Raw genomic sequence first — 19,446 nt, forward strand, 5'->3', positions numbered from 1 at the left:
CCATCAGCTGAACATCAACACCATCTCACCTACATTTGTTCAAAGGTAACATTATGATGTACAGTCACATCATATCAATGCCACGATCTTCACAGACACATTACATTGTACACAGTCACATCTTAGGTAAACTAATGTTAGCAAAACACTACCGAACTAGCTAGCTACGAATAATGGTTAGCTAATATTACATCAAGATGGGTCAGCCAAATGTCAGATCATCAATGTCAGCCAGGTTTGTTTCCTCCTTATTTCTATGGTAACATTAAAAAGATTTGGAGAAGGACAGAGAGCTTGGTTGATGATGTATGTTTTAGATGACATGACTTATCGTTGGCCAGAAAAGATGAAGGCTTCTCTCTTTTTCGTTGCCATCATGAATAAGAATATGAATATAAGATTCTTATTCTCAAGCTTATCCAGCCTCGCAACAGTAACTAAAGGGACCTTTAATCAGTCAATTCCAGACTATAAAAATAACTATTTAGATGTTTTCTACATTAATTTACATACACTTTATACATTGTTTTATAGTCATTATATAAGAAAACAACATACTTACTTTCTGATATTGTTTATACTGAAAGGACTTGATATGGGATATATGCATCATTTGGCATCTGCAACTTTGTAATGCCACTGCTCTCTTCAGAAAAAAAGTGAAAAATGTCCCTGTACAAGTTTAATACTTTTCTTTTCTTTCTGGAGCTTTCTCACCGCAATTTTCTTTGTGTATTGCAACATGGGAATATAGTGTACATAAACAGCACACTCAAGAATCAACTGAGCTTTGCTATGCATTCTGATATTGTTGAGTACATTTTGTTAAACCTCACCACATACTCAAAATCCACTGAGAATTAGTAGATATTGTGGAATTGGGACACTAGCCAGGTTTTCATCCAAAAGTAGTGCAACTGTAACCAAGTTTTAAGAAAGTGGCAAAGTAAAGAGTGTTTTATTCCACTACTTTTATAGAAATATTAGGAGTTGGTTCATTGAGATAAACATGAAGTGGTGCTAATTCTCCAGTAAGGTGCCATTAAACCATTGCAGGAAAGAGGACACAAGATGATGCATTTAAAGACAGCCAGTCTCAAATGTCCAACATCCTTATACCAATCTGACTAAAAAGGTTGATGGCCATTGACTCCCAAAACGGCATATATCACTGATCTCATAACAACATGACCGCACCAGTGACAGGCATTCAGGACCTTGTCATAAGCTTGCGTTCGGTTAGGTTTAGGCAACAAAACCACTGGGTTATATTCAGGAAAACATTGTGGTTTTGTTTAAAGTTACTACATTTTCCTCTGTAACTTCAATTACAAATGTACCTATGTTACGTAAGTAAGTTACATTTCAATACATGATGTTATTTCACTATGTGAGTAAGTTTAAAGACCTCATCATTGACCTCTGGTTTCACACTTGACATGAACACTGGTTTCCTGAATGAAAGTCCTGTGGTTGTTTAACCTGATCGTCTATCTCAGTCCTCCTCCCTATGCAGCCTGATGCTCTTTATACTCCTTACTTCCTCCTTTGTGGCTGTAATAATTGCTTCAGCCACTAGGGGTCTTTGCCTATCAGGAAACATAAATATGGATAAACTGCTTTCAGAGACCCTAATGAACCTAATGTATGGTATTTTTTTCTTATGAGGACAGGCTGCATTATTATGGAAATCTGGCATTATAGTTTGTTTCATGGATTGATGTGAGGAAGGTTAGCATAACGTCATCGCTCCACACGGATCAAATGTTTTTGTTTTTACAGTGAAACCAAAGCTTGACTCACATGCGTCATGTACGCCATGATTTAGTCGCTGAATGTTTCATTTGCTCTTCAGATTTCTATTTTATTGATACTAAACCCTTTCAGCCCATCAAAGCATAAAACCTTTGAGCAATATTTCAAATTCTACTTAACATTGTTGGGGTTTTCTCCACAGGTTTTCATGTGCAAATTCAAAATGTGCATAAAAACAGGTTGATGGAAATGCACTGACTGTTAAATCTTTACAGATGATTCAGTTCCCAGTTTGTTTTATAACTGATCATCATAGCAGGAGACGAAGGTCGGCAGAAATAAGCTGTAAACACAACACAGTATCATATCATCTCGAAGTTGATATGACAATCTTGTTTGCAGATAGTATGGAGCAACATTTATTTGGAGTCGTGATTCTGGAGAACTGGTGAACCTGCAGAATGTAAGTCCTAACATTAATGACACATGAGGGGAATCTCCAACTCTTTAGGTCCTAAATTCTCCACTTTGTCCATCAGCTACTGCCAGCTTTGTTTGTCTTCTGTTCAGTGCTGAGCAGGTATTGTGTTTTTTTTTTTTTTTACATTTTAACTGAAAACAGCTGCCTGCTGTGTCTCTAAATTACACTATGAGAGCAGCGAGAATGAACAAAAACAGTAAGGTTGAAAACTGCTTTAAAGAGGCAGAACTTGCTCTACTCAAAGAGAACATTTGAGGACCCTTCCTCTATCTAGATGGAGAAAATCTGGCTCCTATCATTGAACATTCAGACAGGAAGAAAGATTCCACTCTCATCTATTTTGTCATTCAGTCTTTTGCCTTGTTTTCACTTTTTTCAGCCGCCACCTTTACATGCCCTACATTTTTCTGTTGCAAGCCTTGAGCTCCGAAGAAACAAGGAAGAGCTCTCTGCGCACTCAAGAAAGTTAAAAAAAAAAGAAAAGAAAGATCTTGTATGGTGCACAAAGAGCATGCATGAAAGCATTAAAATGAATGCTTTTGGGGCATTGTAGGGTAAGTGAGAGAGAGAGAGAAGGATGGTCAGGAAAGAGGAGTAGAAATCAGAAAGATGGCACTCACTGAAGAGGAGGGGGATGGAGGCGGAGAGGAATGGGGAGGAAAGGAAGGCAAAGAGGAGCAGAGTGCTCTTTTAAATGGAAATTGGCTCTCTCACTGATGGCTGGGACGAGTAATGACGACCCCCCCTGACTACTTGAACGTAGTGTCAGCATTTTTGCACGCACACACACTCACACACACAATATTCACACAACCATCATCCCACACGTCCATGCAAGAACTTACTGATGACACACACACACACACACACACACACACACACTCTTCCACACCCTCCAGAGACGAGGAACAGCGTGAAAGTGTGATGATGCATCATTTTCTTAAGCACCTCTATCCATCTTCCCTTCCTCACCATCTCTCACTCTCTGCTTTTCACACTCTTCATTTTCAGGAGGACGTTGGAAACTTACCTCAGCTCTACGTCTGTGCAGATACAGCAGTGCATATTCATCTGATTTTTCTGCATGCAAACAGAACTTCTGAGACACTATCTGTGTGCCAATATCACATCCACATGTAATCTCTCATAATCTAGCAGGATGACAAAGTAGTCTATCTCCCTGCAAATACCAACAAACTTTGGAGGTTCTTCGAAAATCATTTTATGGTATGTTGTGTTAATGCATAAATGCACCCAAAGTGTTTTTTTACATTTGCTTTTTACCATTTCTTTGTGCCCATGACAGTTAAATTGATAATCCAACAATTCACATGTAATTTTTAGTCATACTGTTTTACTGTGATGGTGATTGGTCACTGTTATAAGTTTTCGAATTGAATCATCCCTCCAGAGATCAACAGCTAAGTGGAGGTGCCAGTGAAGTACAAGTGATGATGCGTGAGCTTTTTTTCAGCGACATGCCCAGATTTACCTTACGAGGCGGCTGGATGCACAACGTCACGAGATCACATGAGAATCCATTTAATCTCATATTATGTGTTCTGGTCAGAACCACAATTGCTGCAGTAGAGCCTTATATTAAGGTGATAGTTTGGGTCTTTTGATGTGGGGTTGTATGTATTATCCCTAGTCAGTGTATTACCTGCAGTAGATGACCGTCAGCTCTCCCCCTGTGTCGAGAAGCAGCACGTACCACCGGCAGAGGTGCAGAGCATTGTACTGCTAAACGGACATTAATTTAGCCACCTAAAAGAAGGGCCACTTAAAAAAAACATATATCCGTTTAAGCGTATGCCACATTTTGAACATTTTTGGTGCTTTACATTGCTGTCAGACAGCTGCTGAAAGTCCAACCCAAACAGCTGATCTGCTGCGCAATACAGTGGTCTTTTAGGTGGCTAAAATAGGTCTCACTGTCGGTCCTGTTTAGCAGTACAAAGCTCTGCACACTAGGGATAAATACCTCATACCCCCAATTTATCCCTTTAAGATCATAGAAATACTCGTTAGTTAATACGTAATAAGACCTTATAAGTTCTTATAATGTTTATTAACATTTGTAAGACTAGAGTTAATAATAGCATTATTAAACACAATTATAAACACATTTATTGTTAGATCATAGACATCCATAAGCACACATGATAGTTCAGACACAAAAGCCTTATGAGTTTCTTATAATTGTTATAGCATTACAAAATGTATTGAGTTTAACTAACTTACATATTACGCCATTGTAAAACCTTAACTAAGCTTTTTAGCTTCTTTATTAAGATTAACATATCATTTATTATTTATTGGCAGTTCATTGTGCGCTTATTAAAAGTTAACTAGGCTTTTTGCAGCAGGATCTAAAGCATGATCAATGCCATCTTAAGGTTAATAAATTATTATTATTATATACCTTTTACCATTTTTTTAAGCTAATAATTAAGGATCATTACAAGGACCTCAACATAAAGCATTGCAGCTCTTTAAGAGGTTAGCATAGATGCTGCTACAGCATCAGTTACATCAGAACTGCAGTGTATATTTGTCTCTCCCACTACCTCATATGGTTTGCTGATCTGATTTGTTGAAGTTGGTCAGTGATAGACAGATTGTTCATCCAATTACCTGCCTGCAATCCCATAATTGTCAAAGTCCAGTACAACCAGATTGGCAAGAGTCAAATCCGATGTGTTAAAAACACAATAATGGTGACCCCACAGTATACTATACAGTATGATCATAAATTGTGAAGGCTGACATTGGGTTTTACTGGCTATCACTCCTCAGTGATAATGTAGCACCATGTCCATACTCAGAATTGTAGAGAAGACTGAAGATCATTCATTCAAATTTAACATTTAGATCATGATCATAGTTTGACAGTTTCACACATTTTCATCTTTTCATATGCAGGTTGTAATGAAACTTGCAAAACCTGCACACACACTCACATTAAAGTGTGGATTTTTTATATGATCAGAGCCCCGGTGAGGAGTTTGTACTTCTTCACTGGTGAACCAGCTCCACATGGTGGTTTTCATGTCTGCCTTGCTTCCTCTGCCTCTCGTCTTCGTCTCATATTCACAAAGAGAGAAACTCTTGGGTCCGCTGTGTGAGTTCTGTTCAATGTACTGCAGGCAAGCACACAACTCAATAGAGACCAAATAGCTTCTTATTAAACCCACACTGCTTTTAAGACAGCTGAGCTTTAGTGCAAGTCTGTGTGTTTTTGTGCCTGTGCATCTGTAGTGAGCGTATGTATGAGTACGTGTGCGCTGAATGCATTTATAGTTCTGTCGACTTGTAGGCATCTGAATCACATGCTTTCTGTGTGATATTTGGACTTAAGTCTTTAAGTGTAAATGTGTTCTCCCTGTTTGTACTGACAGTGTATTCAGGAGCTCATGTTGCACCTGTGAGTGAAAGCTTCAGCTGCAGCAGGGTCCTACAGAGACTCTTAAATAGGGCTAAATTATTTAGAGGGGACACAAATGCTGCTCATTTCTGCAAGATTATAGGAACCACTGCTTCATACAAGATAGCAGGCCTTGAAATAGACCCTTTTATGATGGCTGAGTGCAGACACTTGTTTGAATGGCAATGCAAAATGCTCTCAGTGGACTAAAATATAGAGATGCAAACCTGTGTAGTGATGCTGAATAGGACTGGAAATGACAGATTTTATGTATACATATATATATATATATATATATATATATATATATATATATATATATATATATATATATATATATATATATATATATATATACATATATATATATACATATATATGCGAAATATTTTTTTGTTGCTTAGGATTAAAATGAACCCCTCTATATCCAGCTCTTTCACTTTAGTAAAACTAGCAATACTAAACTGTAATAAAAAAAAGTGACAAGTAAAAGGCTGCATTCAAATGTTCATGAGTATTGGCAACAAATTTTCTTAAAATATCAAAATAGTAAAAGGGTGGACATCATGTTTTATTTTGTTAATGCTAAATCAAAGTACAAAATAAGATGTTTTTCATTCTGTCAGGTGGAGATGAAGCTACTGATAACTACTTTATATACAGTTGGCTATTTTAATCAAAAACAGTGCATTATATTTTATAATCTGATCACATGCTTTGTATGAAAACTCTGAATCTGAAAACGTACTAGCAGCTATAGCAGCTGACATAAATGCAGTGGAGTCAAAAGTGCAAAGCACCATTAGATTCAAATACTCAAGTAAAGTACAAGTACCTCAAAGTTCTTTTAGAAAGATTGAGAGAGCTTAAATAAAACACAAAAATATTCAGCAGAGTCTTTTCACGCACACAGAGCGACATGAGTACTGTGCCATTATTTCTATGTCAAACAGTTATAAACTGGCAAAGGCGGAACTGCCAAACAGCAAAACATTTCAATTTAAATGGAAATACCTCTGCCCGACTGGAAAAAACAACGTAGAAAAAAAATAAAAACAGTAAATATCACAGTATGGATGCACAAGTACCAACAGTCAGAGCGAATGTGTTATGTCATTATTAGCACAAGGTTTCTCTCTTTTATGAAAGGATCTGGTATTAAATCACTGTGAATGCATCAATCCTTAAGAATTATGGCAGGAAGGTTGGTGATATAATTTTGGTATTGTTTTTTGTCTTCCACAAATGAAAACATGGAGAAAATGTGCTGTTATCAAAGATTTGAAAAGGACAGATTCAAAACAGAGATGTGTTTCTTTGTGTGGACCCTGTAAACACACTTCAGTACAGTCAAGTAGGTATTTGGCAAAGAACCTCTTTCCTTTCTGTTGCTGCAGTGGTTCCCATTATTAAAGACAAATGCCATGGCCAGATATTTATCACTGATAAGAGGCTATTCGTATGGGTCTTATCTAAAGGTAAGGCACAAAATGAAGAATAAACTGTTTTTGCTTTGTGGGGAGAGTGTATCTTTTCTTTTTTTCCTTTTCTAACAGCTCATATTTCTACTTCAACACCCCCTACCTCAGACCTTTACAATGGAAGGGAGTTGTGTCTCAAAAAGAAATGTGTCTTTTGGTGTGAAAGAACATCTGCTACTGTACTTGGTGTTGTGATTTGTTGCATGATGAGTTGCACCCACACTCCTAGTTACTCCCTCCATGCGCCTGAGCCCATCCCTCACCCCTGTGTTTACATTCATCATCAGCCTCTGTCACAGTGGGGACACTCATGGGCCATTTATCTTGTGTTTTACAGTAAACCTTTTTGGGTAATGGGCATCGGGTGGTGTAAGGTTTGGATCCAATACACTGACCTCCAGCACTACACACTGATACAAACTGATAAGGGTCATTTGAGGACCAGCAATATATATCGGCAATCAAATCATAAAAACATGATTGTCACAGCGTACCAGCTACAGGTGTACTGGACCTTTGTCGTACAGGTTTAGGCAAGGAAACTACTTGGTTAGGTTTAGGTAAACACCATGTTTTGGGTTAAAATAACTACTTTTCCTTTAACTAATTTCAGTTACGTTATGTACCTGACATCACTTAAATACATTAGTGAGATTAAAGAACTCAACATTGACTTTTGGTTTCACATGGAACACCAACAGCTGTCGCCTGGATGACAGTCCTGTGCTTTTTTATCCCAACCATCCACCTCGTCCACCACTTTATGCTGACCTTTGCTCTTACGTACTACTTCATGTGACAGAGGTCGCCGCCTTACATCAAAATGGTTCATGATAAGCTGCTTTCACAGTTGACCTATATGGTCGCTTCCCTGGTGAGGACAGCCTGTATCCATTGAGCCGTGCAGCTAGTGTAACTAAAAACCAGTGGGGAATGGGAATGCCACATGACGAGCCAAATCATATGATAGGATATATGATACAGCTGGAGTCTGAATTTAAATTATGTGTTCTATGCTGTGGCAAGAGACAGCCTACCTTAATCTATCTGAAGGTACCAGGATTAGTGGCTGGTCTCCACATACAGACCATAGGTGTTCACACCATGAAATGAAAAACTCTTAAGAGGTGATGAGAGTCAGACCACCTTAGAGTCAGCACCTTTCACTCTCCCTCATGTTTGTCCGGAGCTCTCTATCACATAAACCTTAATCACCTACTTCCAAACTCAACCCAACCCTTCCTCACATATGCACACTACATCCTCAACCCATTACCCCAAATTTATCCTCCATGTTCCCTCACTCCCTTTAATGCATGCGTAACCAGGCTCTGCCTCGTCCTCCCCTCCCTCTCTGGATGCGGAGCTTGGCAGCGTTAAAGCCAAGTCCTCGACAGGTCATTTGACTCTCAGTTGTCGATGGAGTATGTTATTACCAGAGCACCTGCTACACCCTTTCTCCAGCCTGAAAGGTGCAGCGTCATTCCTTTACTCAGCATGGCACAGCAAAAACAAAGGGCAGAAAACAGATTCAGCAAACACATAACCAACTGGATCCAAAGGTTATTGCGGCCTTTCTATATCACCTATTCACTGCGTTCATTCAGAGACATTACATCAATTACTGTAACAGAGGATAATAAGTAAGAATGACATCATCGCCTACTAGCATTTTACATGACATACCATACAACTGATTTTAAAGGGAAAAAAACAGAAGCATAAAAATGAAAAAATGCAATTTTACTGTACAGGTGTCAGGCTATTTCTTGGTTCGGAGCAGTGACTTCCTGGATTGCTGTTATTTGCCGTAGTTGGACCTACACAGCAGAATGAGGTGATATGATTACAGGTATCAACAGCTAGGAGGACATAGACATATATACAGTACATATAGTGTACAGTAATTGCGTATAAAAAAAGAAATGTGTGCTAAAAGAAGATACAGGAACCTTTTGTGTTTGTGTCCATGCATGAGTCTTTGTTCTCGTTTAGCTCGCACCATTGTTTGTGCCTATTCTCATCACAGCCGCTGACAATCCCATAGTAACAGTGCTGCTGCAGCAGCCCACAGCACTCGCAGTCTGGAGGAGGTAAATCAACTACAAAACAGATGCAGCGTGTGTGTGTGTTTGAGCATGAGGTGGTGAGTGTGTGAGGAAACAAACATGGCAGATTTAACAGGCTGGTGAGCAACAAAGAGCTGCTCCCTTTCTTCTTCTCCACTCAGCTCAGCATCATGCTTATACCTCCAGCTCCTTGCTAGCAATGCTTGACAGATAGAGAGATGGATGGATGGATGGATGGATGGATGGATGGATGGATGGGTGGATGGATGGATGGATGGATGGATGGATGGATGGATGGATGGATGGATGGATGGATGGGAACTCATTTGTGTGTATTAGGAAGCAACATAGATTGGATAGGATGGTTGAGAGTTCGGTGCCCAATTAAGTTTGAGGTGGTATGGTTGGCTATTTCACTGCTGTATGACGGAAGAAGGTAACTGGACTGACCGGCTTCCGAGTAAGAAAATGTTGAAAATCTATGTTGACAGCGTTCATGGATATGCCGGGTACACTGTTTGAAACTGAGATAATGAGTGAGACTGGCTCACTGTAAACAAATCTCATACAAACACTGAACAGGTGAAATAATTTTGCAGTTCATTCTCTTGCTATCTATGGAGGAGACTGTGCCGGCCAACACAAATTCAGCACAGCGGCTGGGATAAATGAAGGGAAAAACACAAACATCCCCGCAGCACAAAATAATAGCCTGCCATGACAGTAAACGCAATTCACAGCTGACAGGACAGACAGTGACAGCATAATGACTACTGACGCTAATGCAGGTACTGCACTGCACTCCAAGAACAATGCCGCAATTTCATTAGCCGGGCACATTCTGCCAGAAGGACATTGAGTTGTGACGGCAGAAATATCAGTGACAGTGAAAAATTGGAAATGGAGTCTTGTTTTGATGGTAGCCTAAATGGACAAAATGAGGTGAACAATAACAAAAGCAGAAGTAGGCTTGTGAAAATCAGATATCATTTCAGATAATGATCTGCAGCAGGGCTGTGTGTTCCACACCGGAGGACAGACTGCATTTAAATCTGTCTTCTCTGCCCTGCCTAACACTAGCACTCTGTCTCCCTCTCTCACCAGGTTGGAATAAGCGAGTGGACTATGAGCCAGGAACAGGAAGTAAGCAGCTGTTTCCTAAGATGCACTTGGAGACCTGCGATGGGCCGCTGTCGTCGGTGAGGACCACGGTGGAGCTGCAGACCAGCCACATCGGGAAAGGCTGCGACCGTGAGACCTACTCTGAGAAATCTCTACAGAAACTCTGTGGTTGGTTCTGTTAAAAAAAAACAACTATTTTCCGTTGTGTTTTGATTACCATAATCAGGCTGCTGCCACCAGAATGACAAGCAGCTTAGATTGAGTGAGCATTTCTGGCATGTAGCAGTAAATCACATGAGAGTTGGACCTGTGGCTGTTAGGGTGGTGGTGGATATGTAAAATATACAGCGGATGGCTGATCAAAGATAACTTCTGACTGAGGCTGCAAACTGAAAGTCAGTGCAGTGAATTAGAAGTAAGTTGCTGTTAAAAGCATCAGTGGAATCCTCGGCCTGAGTACCAGGGTCAGACAGGGCCTGAGGCGCCTTCCTCTGCCCTTTTTAAACCAACATCTGAAAGCTCCTGGTCGGTGTTGCTTCCTTATCTCCGCTTGTGTCCCTGGTAAACCCCTATGCAAAATGAAGGCACCAGAATAGCAACTTAAAGTTGTGTCACTAATGATGTGACAGAGCGAGGGCATTAGTCGCCTCGGCTGCATCCATGCTCTCTCCTCGGTGACTGATGAACGGCCGAGCTGCCGCGTTGGTGCCCAGAGCGCCAACAAAGCAGCCGAGCCTTTACGTTCCCCCCTTCTCACCCACACCGCACAGCCAGCAGGGGGGCTGGAGTCATCATCTTTGACTAACGGCCTTCACAAGCGCCATTCCGGCTCATCTGAATGCATAACGTCCCTCCCTGCCTCCCCTGGCGCCCAGTCCATGCATGGTTTACCACTAAAGAGTCCTTTTCACCAGGCACCTCATAATCGTTATCTGATAGCGAATAGAATAAATTGTAATTGCTTTTTTAAAGCACAATCAATTTGAGATAATGTACAAAGACATCGGGCAGAAAGAAGGCTACAGCTGGGTGCTGGAGAAGTCGATGCTTATTTATTTACTGAGGGAATCTAATTACTGGAGTCAAAACGTTGACACTGGCATGGGTGTGAGGTAGAGAAAAACAGAGCTTTACAGACGGGGAAAAACATCAATTAATGTGATAATGTTGTGTTTTCAGCAGGAATGAACAGATGTATGTTGCATTTGTTGGCACGGACAAGGGAGACATGGTGAATTCTGACTTTGCTCATTTTTTCCCCCGGAACAGCATGGTTCCTACATCGCTTTGATTTATTACCATCCATAAGCTGTTACAAATGATTTATAAATGTAGTTTAGACCCATGAAATGCATTTTTCACTGTCACACAGGGGGACAAAGATAGATCAGTAAGGGCACGTCAGATACATTGAGGAACAAGGTGAGCGACAAGGCAAAAATAACGTTTGTCAAGGTGACAGTTGGAAAACAAAGATCGTTCGGGACTCAACATATTGAGGTTACCGTGTCAGAGGAATGATGGAGTTGCTTTTAAAGGAAAGGAGAGGAAGGCTCAATGGATGACTCAATGCACTGCAGTACTGATCAGTGTGTTTTATCAGGATATATAGGCATCCTATAACCATAAGTGTCAGCTGTAAACAACTGAGCACACGCTGTCCCTTTGCTGTTCTCTGTGTGTTACCATAGCACTCGGTCAATATGTCCGCTCTGTTTCCATAGAGGCGCATTTTAGTGGCGAGCTATGTTGTGAATTTGTGAATGGTGACTCACATCTATTTCCTTTTGAAAGTCAGTTTCATTTGCGATGAATCAATAGCCACATCCTCTATCCATCTCGGACCATTGATTACATATTAAGCCCTGCCATCTGCCTTACTCATAAGTAATCATAGCCAAGGTTAGGCCAATATCCACTGCATCTCTGCCATGATTGTTATTGACACATCTTCTGTCGCACCTCTTATTTGTTTCCACGGCGATGACCCCAGGGGCCTCCTCTGGCAGCACTGACCTTCTCCCTGCCCCAAGCGCTGCCACCAACTGGACAGCTTCCCTGGTGACTGACAGCGGCAGGGACAGTGACTTGATCTTCAGGTTTGATGGTCGTCAGGCAGCTAAAATCCCCGACTGGGTGGTTCCTCAGAATCTGACGGACCAGTTCACTATAGCGACCTGGATGAAGCACGGGCCCAGTCCTGGGCTCAGAGCTGAGAAGGAGACACTGCTCTGTAACTCCGACAAGACAGGTGAGTGAGTGCCCGACAGGCGAGGGCTGATATATTCTTTATTTTCCATACTGTCAACAAATCATGAATAACAAAAAACAATGGCTCCCACTTACTCTATCCAAGTGTAGCCAAAGCCTGATATATGTGTATCCTTTCCCTCTGTGCCATAAAGCTCCATTGTTGCACAAAAACAAACTCAATGAGCCATGCAGTTACACCAGGTGACATCTTCCTTCATTTAAATGAATAATGCATAAAAACGACCAGACCTTTGTCGAATATTGTCCAAACCCAGAGAAATCTGTAGTTTTATTCAAGCTAACAATAAGTTTCATTTGTAACTTTCAGGTAAACAACATATGACACCACAAAGATTGAGGAAGTTAGTCAGCGAACAAAAAGTGAATAAAACTTTTGTGTATTACTTCATCTGGGATTTCTACCTGAGTCACGTCAGATAGATTTTCATCGGCAGTGGTGGTTGTTTAACAATTAAGTCATCATCTACCATGATTCCCTGCTACTTCACAACATCATCAGACTACGTCTTTATTGGTCTGACTGAGGGACCCCAAGCAGAAGAGAATACATAATGCATGTTTAATCCTATGTAAACTGTTCTGCTGCCATAAATGCTCACTGGAACACCAAATTTATATTAATCCGCAGCTGAAAATAGTCCCCAGCAAATGCACTGTTTACTCCTGTTTGAGTGACGTTTGTTCAAAACTACATTGCCCTTCTGTTTAAGAAGCTGACTTTTAGGAAACAAAACTATATATTTGTGACCCGTGTTTAAAGACGTACATCTTCAGTACAACAGAAAAAATAAGGTTGAAGGCCAAAAGCCACTGAAATAAGGAGGTGTATGTGTGAACATGTTGGTGCTGGTTTAGTTTAGGTATTAGGGCATCATTACGGGGGAGTCTGTAGCCTACATGACACATACTGTAAATGATTCTACAGTAAGATGCATTTGAGGACAAATCTAATCACTTTCAGTTACTGTGAACAAAGTTCGGTGCTCTATAATGATCCAGCATATAAAACATCAGTAATACCATTGCATGCTTTGGCCAAAGGGATGATTTTGTTATAAAATTTCCTGTGATGACATAAATGACCTTTAGAAAGTTGGTCTCCTTCGAAGCGGTGCTGCTGTCCTAGTTTTGTGAGGTTTCTTAAAGTTACATGTCAGGATTACCTGACAGTGAGTAGGTGTGATGATGTAGTCCCTGATGCCTACTCTCCTGTCTCCCTCCCTCCCTCCCTCCCACAGAGATGAACCGTCATCACTACTCACTGTATGTCCATAATTGCCGCCTGGTGTTCCTGCTGAGGAGAGACTTCACCCAGGTGGATACCTTCAGACCGGCCGAGTTCCACTGGAAACTGGAGCAGGTAAGATACGGCGATGCTCCGGGACACATACGACAGACAGGCAGACTTGTGTGTCACATAACACAAAGCTCAGTTTATAGCTCAAATCACCTTTGTGGATTTGATAAGTAGGTTATGGGCCAACCTCATAGACAGGGATAACGTTTCTTACTGGGATGAAACCTGTATTAAACATCCTGGGATTTTTTTTCTTGGCTTAATCCAGGTTAGTCTGTTACTGCACTAATAATAGAAACAGCACAGTCGCAGAATAAAATGTTGGCAGTTCACTTTTCTGCACGGATTTGTTCAAATATGAGAAATATCATATCACGTTCACATTACATGTATATGAGCTGACTATCAACATTTTTAATGTGAAACCACTGAATATTTTTAACTAGACATTAGGACATTTTCCAGCCTGTTTGTGGCAACAAAAATTGGATATTTTAGACTAGACGTTGACACATTTCCAGCCATGTTTGCAGCCACAAAATGGGGTATTTTTGACGATGTGTCCAAATGTTTCCAGTCATGTTTGTGGCTACAAACAGGATATTTCTGGCGAGACGTCGGGGCATTTCCAGCTCTGTTTGTGGTGACAAATGCTGGTATTTAATCTAAAGAAGGGTGAAAATTTTACCTAAAAAAGACTGCAACATATCCGTGGTTATACACTTATAGTGGTGACTGGGTTGACAGACGACTCCTGGTTAGACTTAACAGTGTGTGCCACAAGGAGCAAGAACCACTGGTCAGTCCACAGGACCTCACTAACAAGTTGCTCATTGCACAAAAGCTTTACACACATCTATGTGTGTGTTCGTGTGTACACACAAGAACCTGTATGCATTTCTATTTAGTGCCTGGCTGCACTATAAATCCTCCCACAATCCATAAAAAAGCCTGACCTTTAATTAACCCCAATTAATTTGGAGAACCGTCATACCACTCTACTTAATAACCATGCAGTTTTTTAATGGATTTAGTGACTCTTCAATAAATATTTGCCATGGTTATGAAGACTTACTTGTTGGTATTTTATTAGAACCGTCTTTTTTACTTGTTTTTCTTCTGCTATTTCATTGCCTGACATGTCATGTAAAGATATCAGATATTTAATCAAATAAAACATTGTGTTACCTTGTATCAGAACTGGAAATGAGCGCAAACATGATTTTGCAAGGATATTTTTTGGAGGAGAATGTTGGTTTAAGTAGGACAAGACAGGAAATGTATTAGAAAAAAAGTTCACCACTTTGATTCAGTGATTCACTTAAAATATGCCATTTTGTCATCAATTTGGAAGATTCTTGTTTAATATTTAATTAAAGCTCCATTAAGTGAATGAGTGATTTTCATATTTCAAACATATTCCATCCTCATGTCGTGCACCAAACTTTTTTAAGTGATGGTTACTTGAGCAGACATGCCTGACGAAGAGTAATATGCCAGCTCCAGGGACATGTGTTTGCGTGTGTAGATGGCAGCTGTCTGTTGATCAAGGGTGCTGTCTTGAAGTCAAACAGGTCACCTTGGATCGCGAGACCCTGCGCTCACCCAGCGCTGACATATGATTCAGAGGGAGATACCACAGCTGAGCCTGGACATCCAGCTGCAGCACCCAGGGCTAATTTGATCAGACAGACCGCTGGTCTTGATTGGGGGGAGAGCATGAACGAGGTCATCCATCAGCCTCCTGATGGCACACGGTGTGTGTGAGGCATCGTCTGGAGGAATTTTGGACACAGGGCTACCGCAGAGAATCAGTCACTTGTCTGTGTTCTCATCCTTTCCACATTTTCTGTGGTGTTTTAAAATGTGTCCAAATTCCTTTTTTCTAAACTAAAGAATAAACGTGGAATTTCACACAATGATTCCTGTATTTTGGGCCAATAAATAAATATTTATAGTGCATTGTGGACCTGGTTTGCAAGCTGTCCTTTGCAGAGAAAAAGAATAAAGTTGCATTGAACTAAATTTAATTGAACTGAAAATGAAGAAATTAGTACTTCTGGCAGTATTGGAGGCAGTAAGGCTTCAGGGAGACTCAAATTTACAGAACATATTTAACAGTTGACAGAATCATTTAATATATCAAACATAAATAGGAATTTCAGAGACTTTCTTTTCAGTGTCTGGTCTTTTGAGAGGGTCTGAGTTTTTCAGTTATAGAAAAGGGGATGTTTGAGGGCTCATAACCTAAGTACTCCTGAAACGTCCTGGATACAGCCCTGTGAGGATTTGACTTTGTGTGGCTAAAGGGACGGCGCTTTGGTCCAGACTCAAATATCTTTACTATTTCTATTGGAAACCCTTGAATTGATTGTCATGAAACTTTGTGCAGGCATTTGTGATCCCTGGAGGATGAAACCTTATGACTTTGATCACCCACTGAGTTTTCATCTGGCACTAACAGCAGGTCAAAGTTTTCACACATCAAGTGAAATAGCTCAATATCTACGGGATGGATTGGCAAAAGTTTTGTACAGATATTCAGGGTTCCCAGAGGATGAATCCTAATGACGGCTTTTTAGTTCACTGTAAACTGATCGTGTGGAGAACTCCTTCCAGGGTGAAGACATTCAGAAATTAGATTTAGTTTTTGGTAAAAGAAGACATAGACACTGTTTCCAAAAATACCTGTGTACATGTGGACTAGACTTTATCGAAGTGATCCTCTGTCTTTCCTTGATCGGTGGTAACAGTCACAGGAAACAGGAAAACAGGAAATATCTCAACAGCTATTAGATGGATTTAAATAACATTTGGTATAGGTATCCATGAACTGTAAAAACTTTGGTGATAGCTCCAATTTTCGTCCAGCGCCATCATCAGATCATCAACAGCTACCTGTAAGACTAACGACTTGACTTACAGCCTCTGCTCCATGGTAACATCCTAATCTAAGATAGTTAACTTGGTAAACATTATACTCGATACACATCAGCACGTTACTATTTTTATTGTGAGGACGCCTGGTGACATTATCAGTAGTACAGCACATCGTCACAGAGCATGTCTGTAAACTCTCAATCTTTTTTAAACATCAACTTTCTAATCCTCTTCCTCATGAACCGCCCTGCTTCCTGTCACAGAGAAGAACTTTGTTATATCAGACACAGGCGTTCATCTGGTCTTTATTGAAGGAGATACATGTTTTAGAAGTGATTTAATCATCATCATCATGATCTACATCTTCAATGTGGCATTTTGCTGTGTTTGCACTGAGAGAACAGCTCCCTCTCCCTGTTATGTGCAATCAAGCTAATGCAACTTGCACATAGTGGTGAAATACAGTTAAGAGGCCAGTGAAGGCCGTTTTATCTTTGCTGCACTTGTTATGAAGTGTAATTTGCCCATGATAAAATGCATCACATCGCATCTTTAAGTTGGTTTCTTCATATACCTTGCAGGATGAAATTCTGCATAGATTAGGCTGAATTTTGACAGTCTTCTGGTGGCGCATAAAAAGATTCAGCCGGTTAGTTAATTCTATGGCCTTGTCTAAATTGATCTCGATTTCTTTTCTTATTATTACCTCTAGGTGATAAAAGTTTCTGTGGACTACGCCGGCACCACATACATCTTTGTAATAAGCTGCACAATAGTTGTTAAACTACAGAGTTTCCTGAGCACTTTTTGAATCTCCTTTTCTTTCTTTACGTCCTCTCTCTCATCTCCCTCCCTCCCTCTTGTTAATAGTTGCTTCTGAAACCCCCGGGGCATGAAAGGAAACTTTCATTAAGTCGCTATCTCCCCTCGCCTCCTCGCCACTTTCTCCTCATCTGCTAATGTCTTTTAAACAAAATGAACTTCTGAATAAGTCCAACCCAGAAAAACCCTTCCACAGAAGAATCTCCTCCCCTCCCTGCATCGGTTTATCACAGAACCGCAATTAATTTCACATACAAGCCAATCAGGCATGGAAAGTCGCTACATAATGACTGGAACGGGTGGGGGGTGGAAGATTGTTGCAGATATTAGTTTTACCTGCTGAAAAAAATGAGTGTACTATCTGGTAATAACAGACACAGGGTAGTTTAAGGCAGCGAGGCTTTATGCACGCAGGCCTTTTGTGTTCAGTGTGATTCAGTATTCTAAACTCTGCTATCTGTGCTGTTTGCATTGTTGAGAGCGATGGGCTGAGGTTTTTTTATTGGCTTGAAGAGATTTGCATTAAGCTTGTATTGAACATGTCTTTTGTGCGCGCTTTCGGATTCTTTTAAAGTCAGACTTACATTCAGGGTTCCTCAAAGAACCGGACTGTCAATCCAGAAGCTGTTTTCTGCAGGAGCCAGTACTGAATAAGCGCCGCATGTTTTATAATTAAGTCGAAAATTGGACTGACATAAAAAAGTGTCTTTGGCACATACAGGTATCCAGGAAATTCACCAGCCGAATGAGTGACTGGCACATGCAGTCTTTAATTCTTCAGTGGTATTGATCTCGAGAAATATAATGCATTTGAATTAAGTCAGCTACGCCTTTTAAGATAGTCAAATTAAGCTGTAGGTTGACAGCATCGTTTACAGACTTGATTAAGCAGGGTTCCTTAAACTTTTAAAGGATAATTGTGGTATTTTTAGTCTTAATTGTCACAGTTCTGGCTTGTTTTGGCAGAGGCAAACTTTGCACTCGCCACCTGTGTTACAGAGCATTAGGAAATACAACTCTGGCAAAACAATGTACACTCACAAAGCTTTGTTGATATTTGTGAATTTGACCTGGTTGTTCCCTAGATTAGCCATTGTAGCTTATGCAGAGATCACACCACAGGATTGTAGCCCTGATCTTGCTGTCACAGACGGTTTTTGGAAATCCCAGACAGAGGCTGATCGTCGTGCACTCCCAAGAACGACGACGGGCATGTGTGCACTGTTTAAAGACGCAATCCAGGAGCTCTGGGACAGCTCACCGGAATGATGCTGACAACCGCTGGATATCTAGCAGGCTAGATATCAGGTTGAGTGCAGGTGGGTCAGGAAGCTAGGGACAAGCTACAGCCAATGAGAGCAAACACTCTCCTTTCTCTCTCTCTCCTCTGCTGTCATCAGCAGCAGCTCTCTGAACCCAGTCCTATCATGCATCTATGTGTATGGAGCAGGTACAATAACAGCCCATAGTTCAGAATCAGAATACGTACAACACAAGTGTTTCAACTGTGTCGTCCTTGCTGACCCACAATACAAGCAGGCAGTTATAGGTTTCTTGCTGCAAAAATTAACCCTTACTGTCAGCGCATTCTCCTAATCCATCCTCATACACGTTTTTTTTTTTTCACTGAAAATCAGCGTACAAACAACTTGCACTTGGACCTCTTCAGTCCTTGTAATGTGTGACCCCCTGTTGCTGATCGGTCATGTAGGGGGCAAAATGAAATGACTTAAAGGCATCTTGCAGGGCATTACAGGGCAGAAAATTGCAGCACAGCAACCTGACCAATTTGAAAGTCATTTAGTGTGGCCAAGGCATTAGAAGTTAGAAGATCAAGA

The 19,446-nt window shown here is 40.7% G+C and overlaps 1 protein-coding gene across 1 annotated transcript in view; it reads left to right on the top strand.

Annotated features, from left to right (window-relative positions):
- Window positions 1-19,446, top strand: part of LOC141020305 (calsyntenin-2-like) — a 250,036-nt gene that overhangs the window by 179,450 nt on the left and 51,140 nt on the right. Inside the window, exons 6-8 of the mRNA XM_073495380.1 lie at window positions 10,318-10,503; window positions 12,329-12,586; window positions 13,848-13,969. Of these exons, the coding sequence (XP_073351481.1) occupies window positions 10,318-10,503; window positions 12,329-12,586; window positions 13,848-13,969 (566 nt within the window). The remainder of the gene's footprint in view (window positions 1-10,317; window positions 10,504-12,328; window positions 12,587-13,847; window positions 13,970-19,446) is intronic.

The sequence above is a fragment of the Pagrus major genome, chromosome 2 (assembly GCF_040436345.1).
Source record: "Pagrus major chromosome 2, Pma_NU_1.0".
Lineage (NCBI taxonomy): Eukaryota > Metazoa > Chordata > Actinopteri > Spariformes > Sparidae > Pagrus > Pagrus major.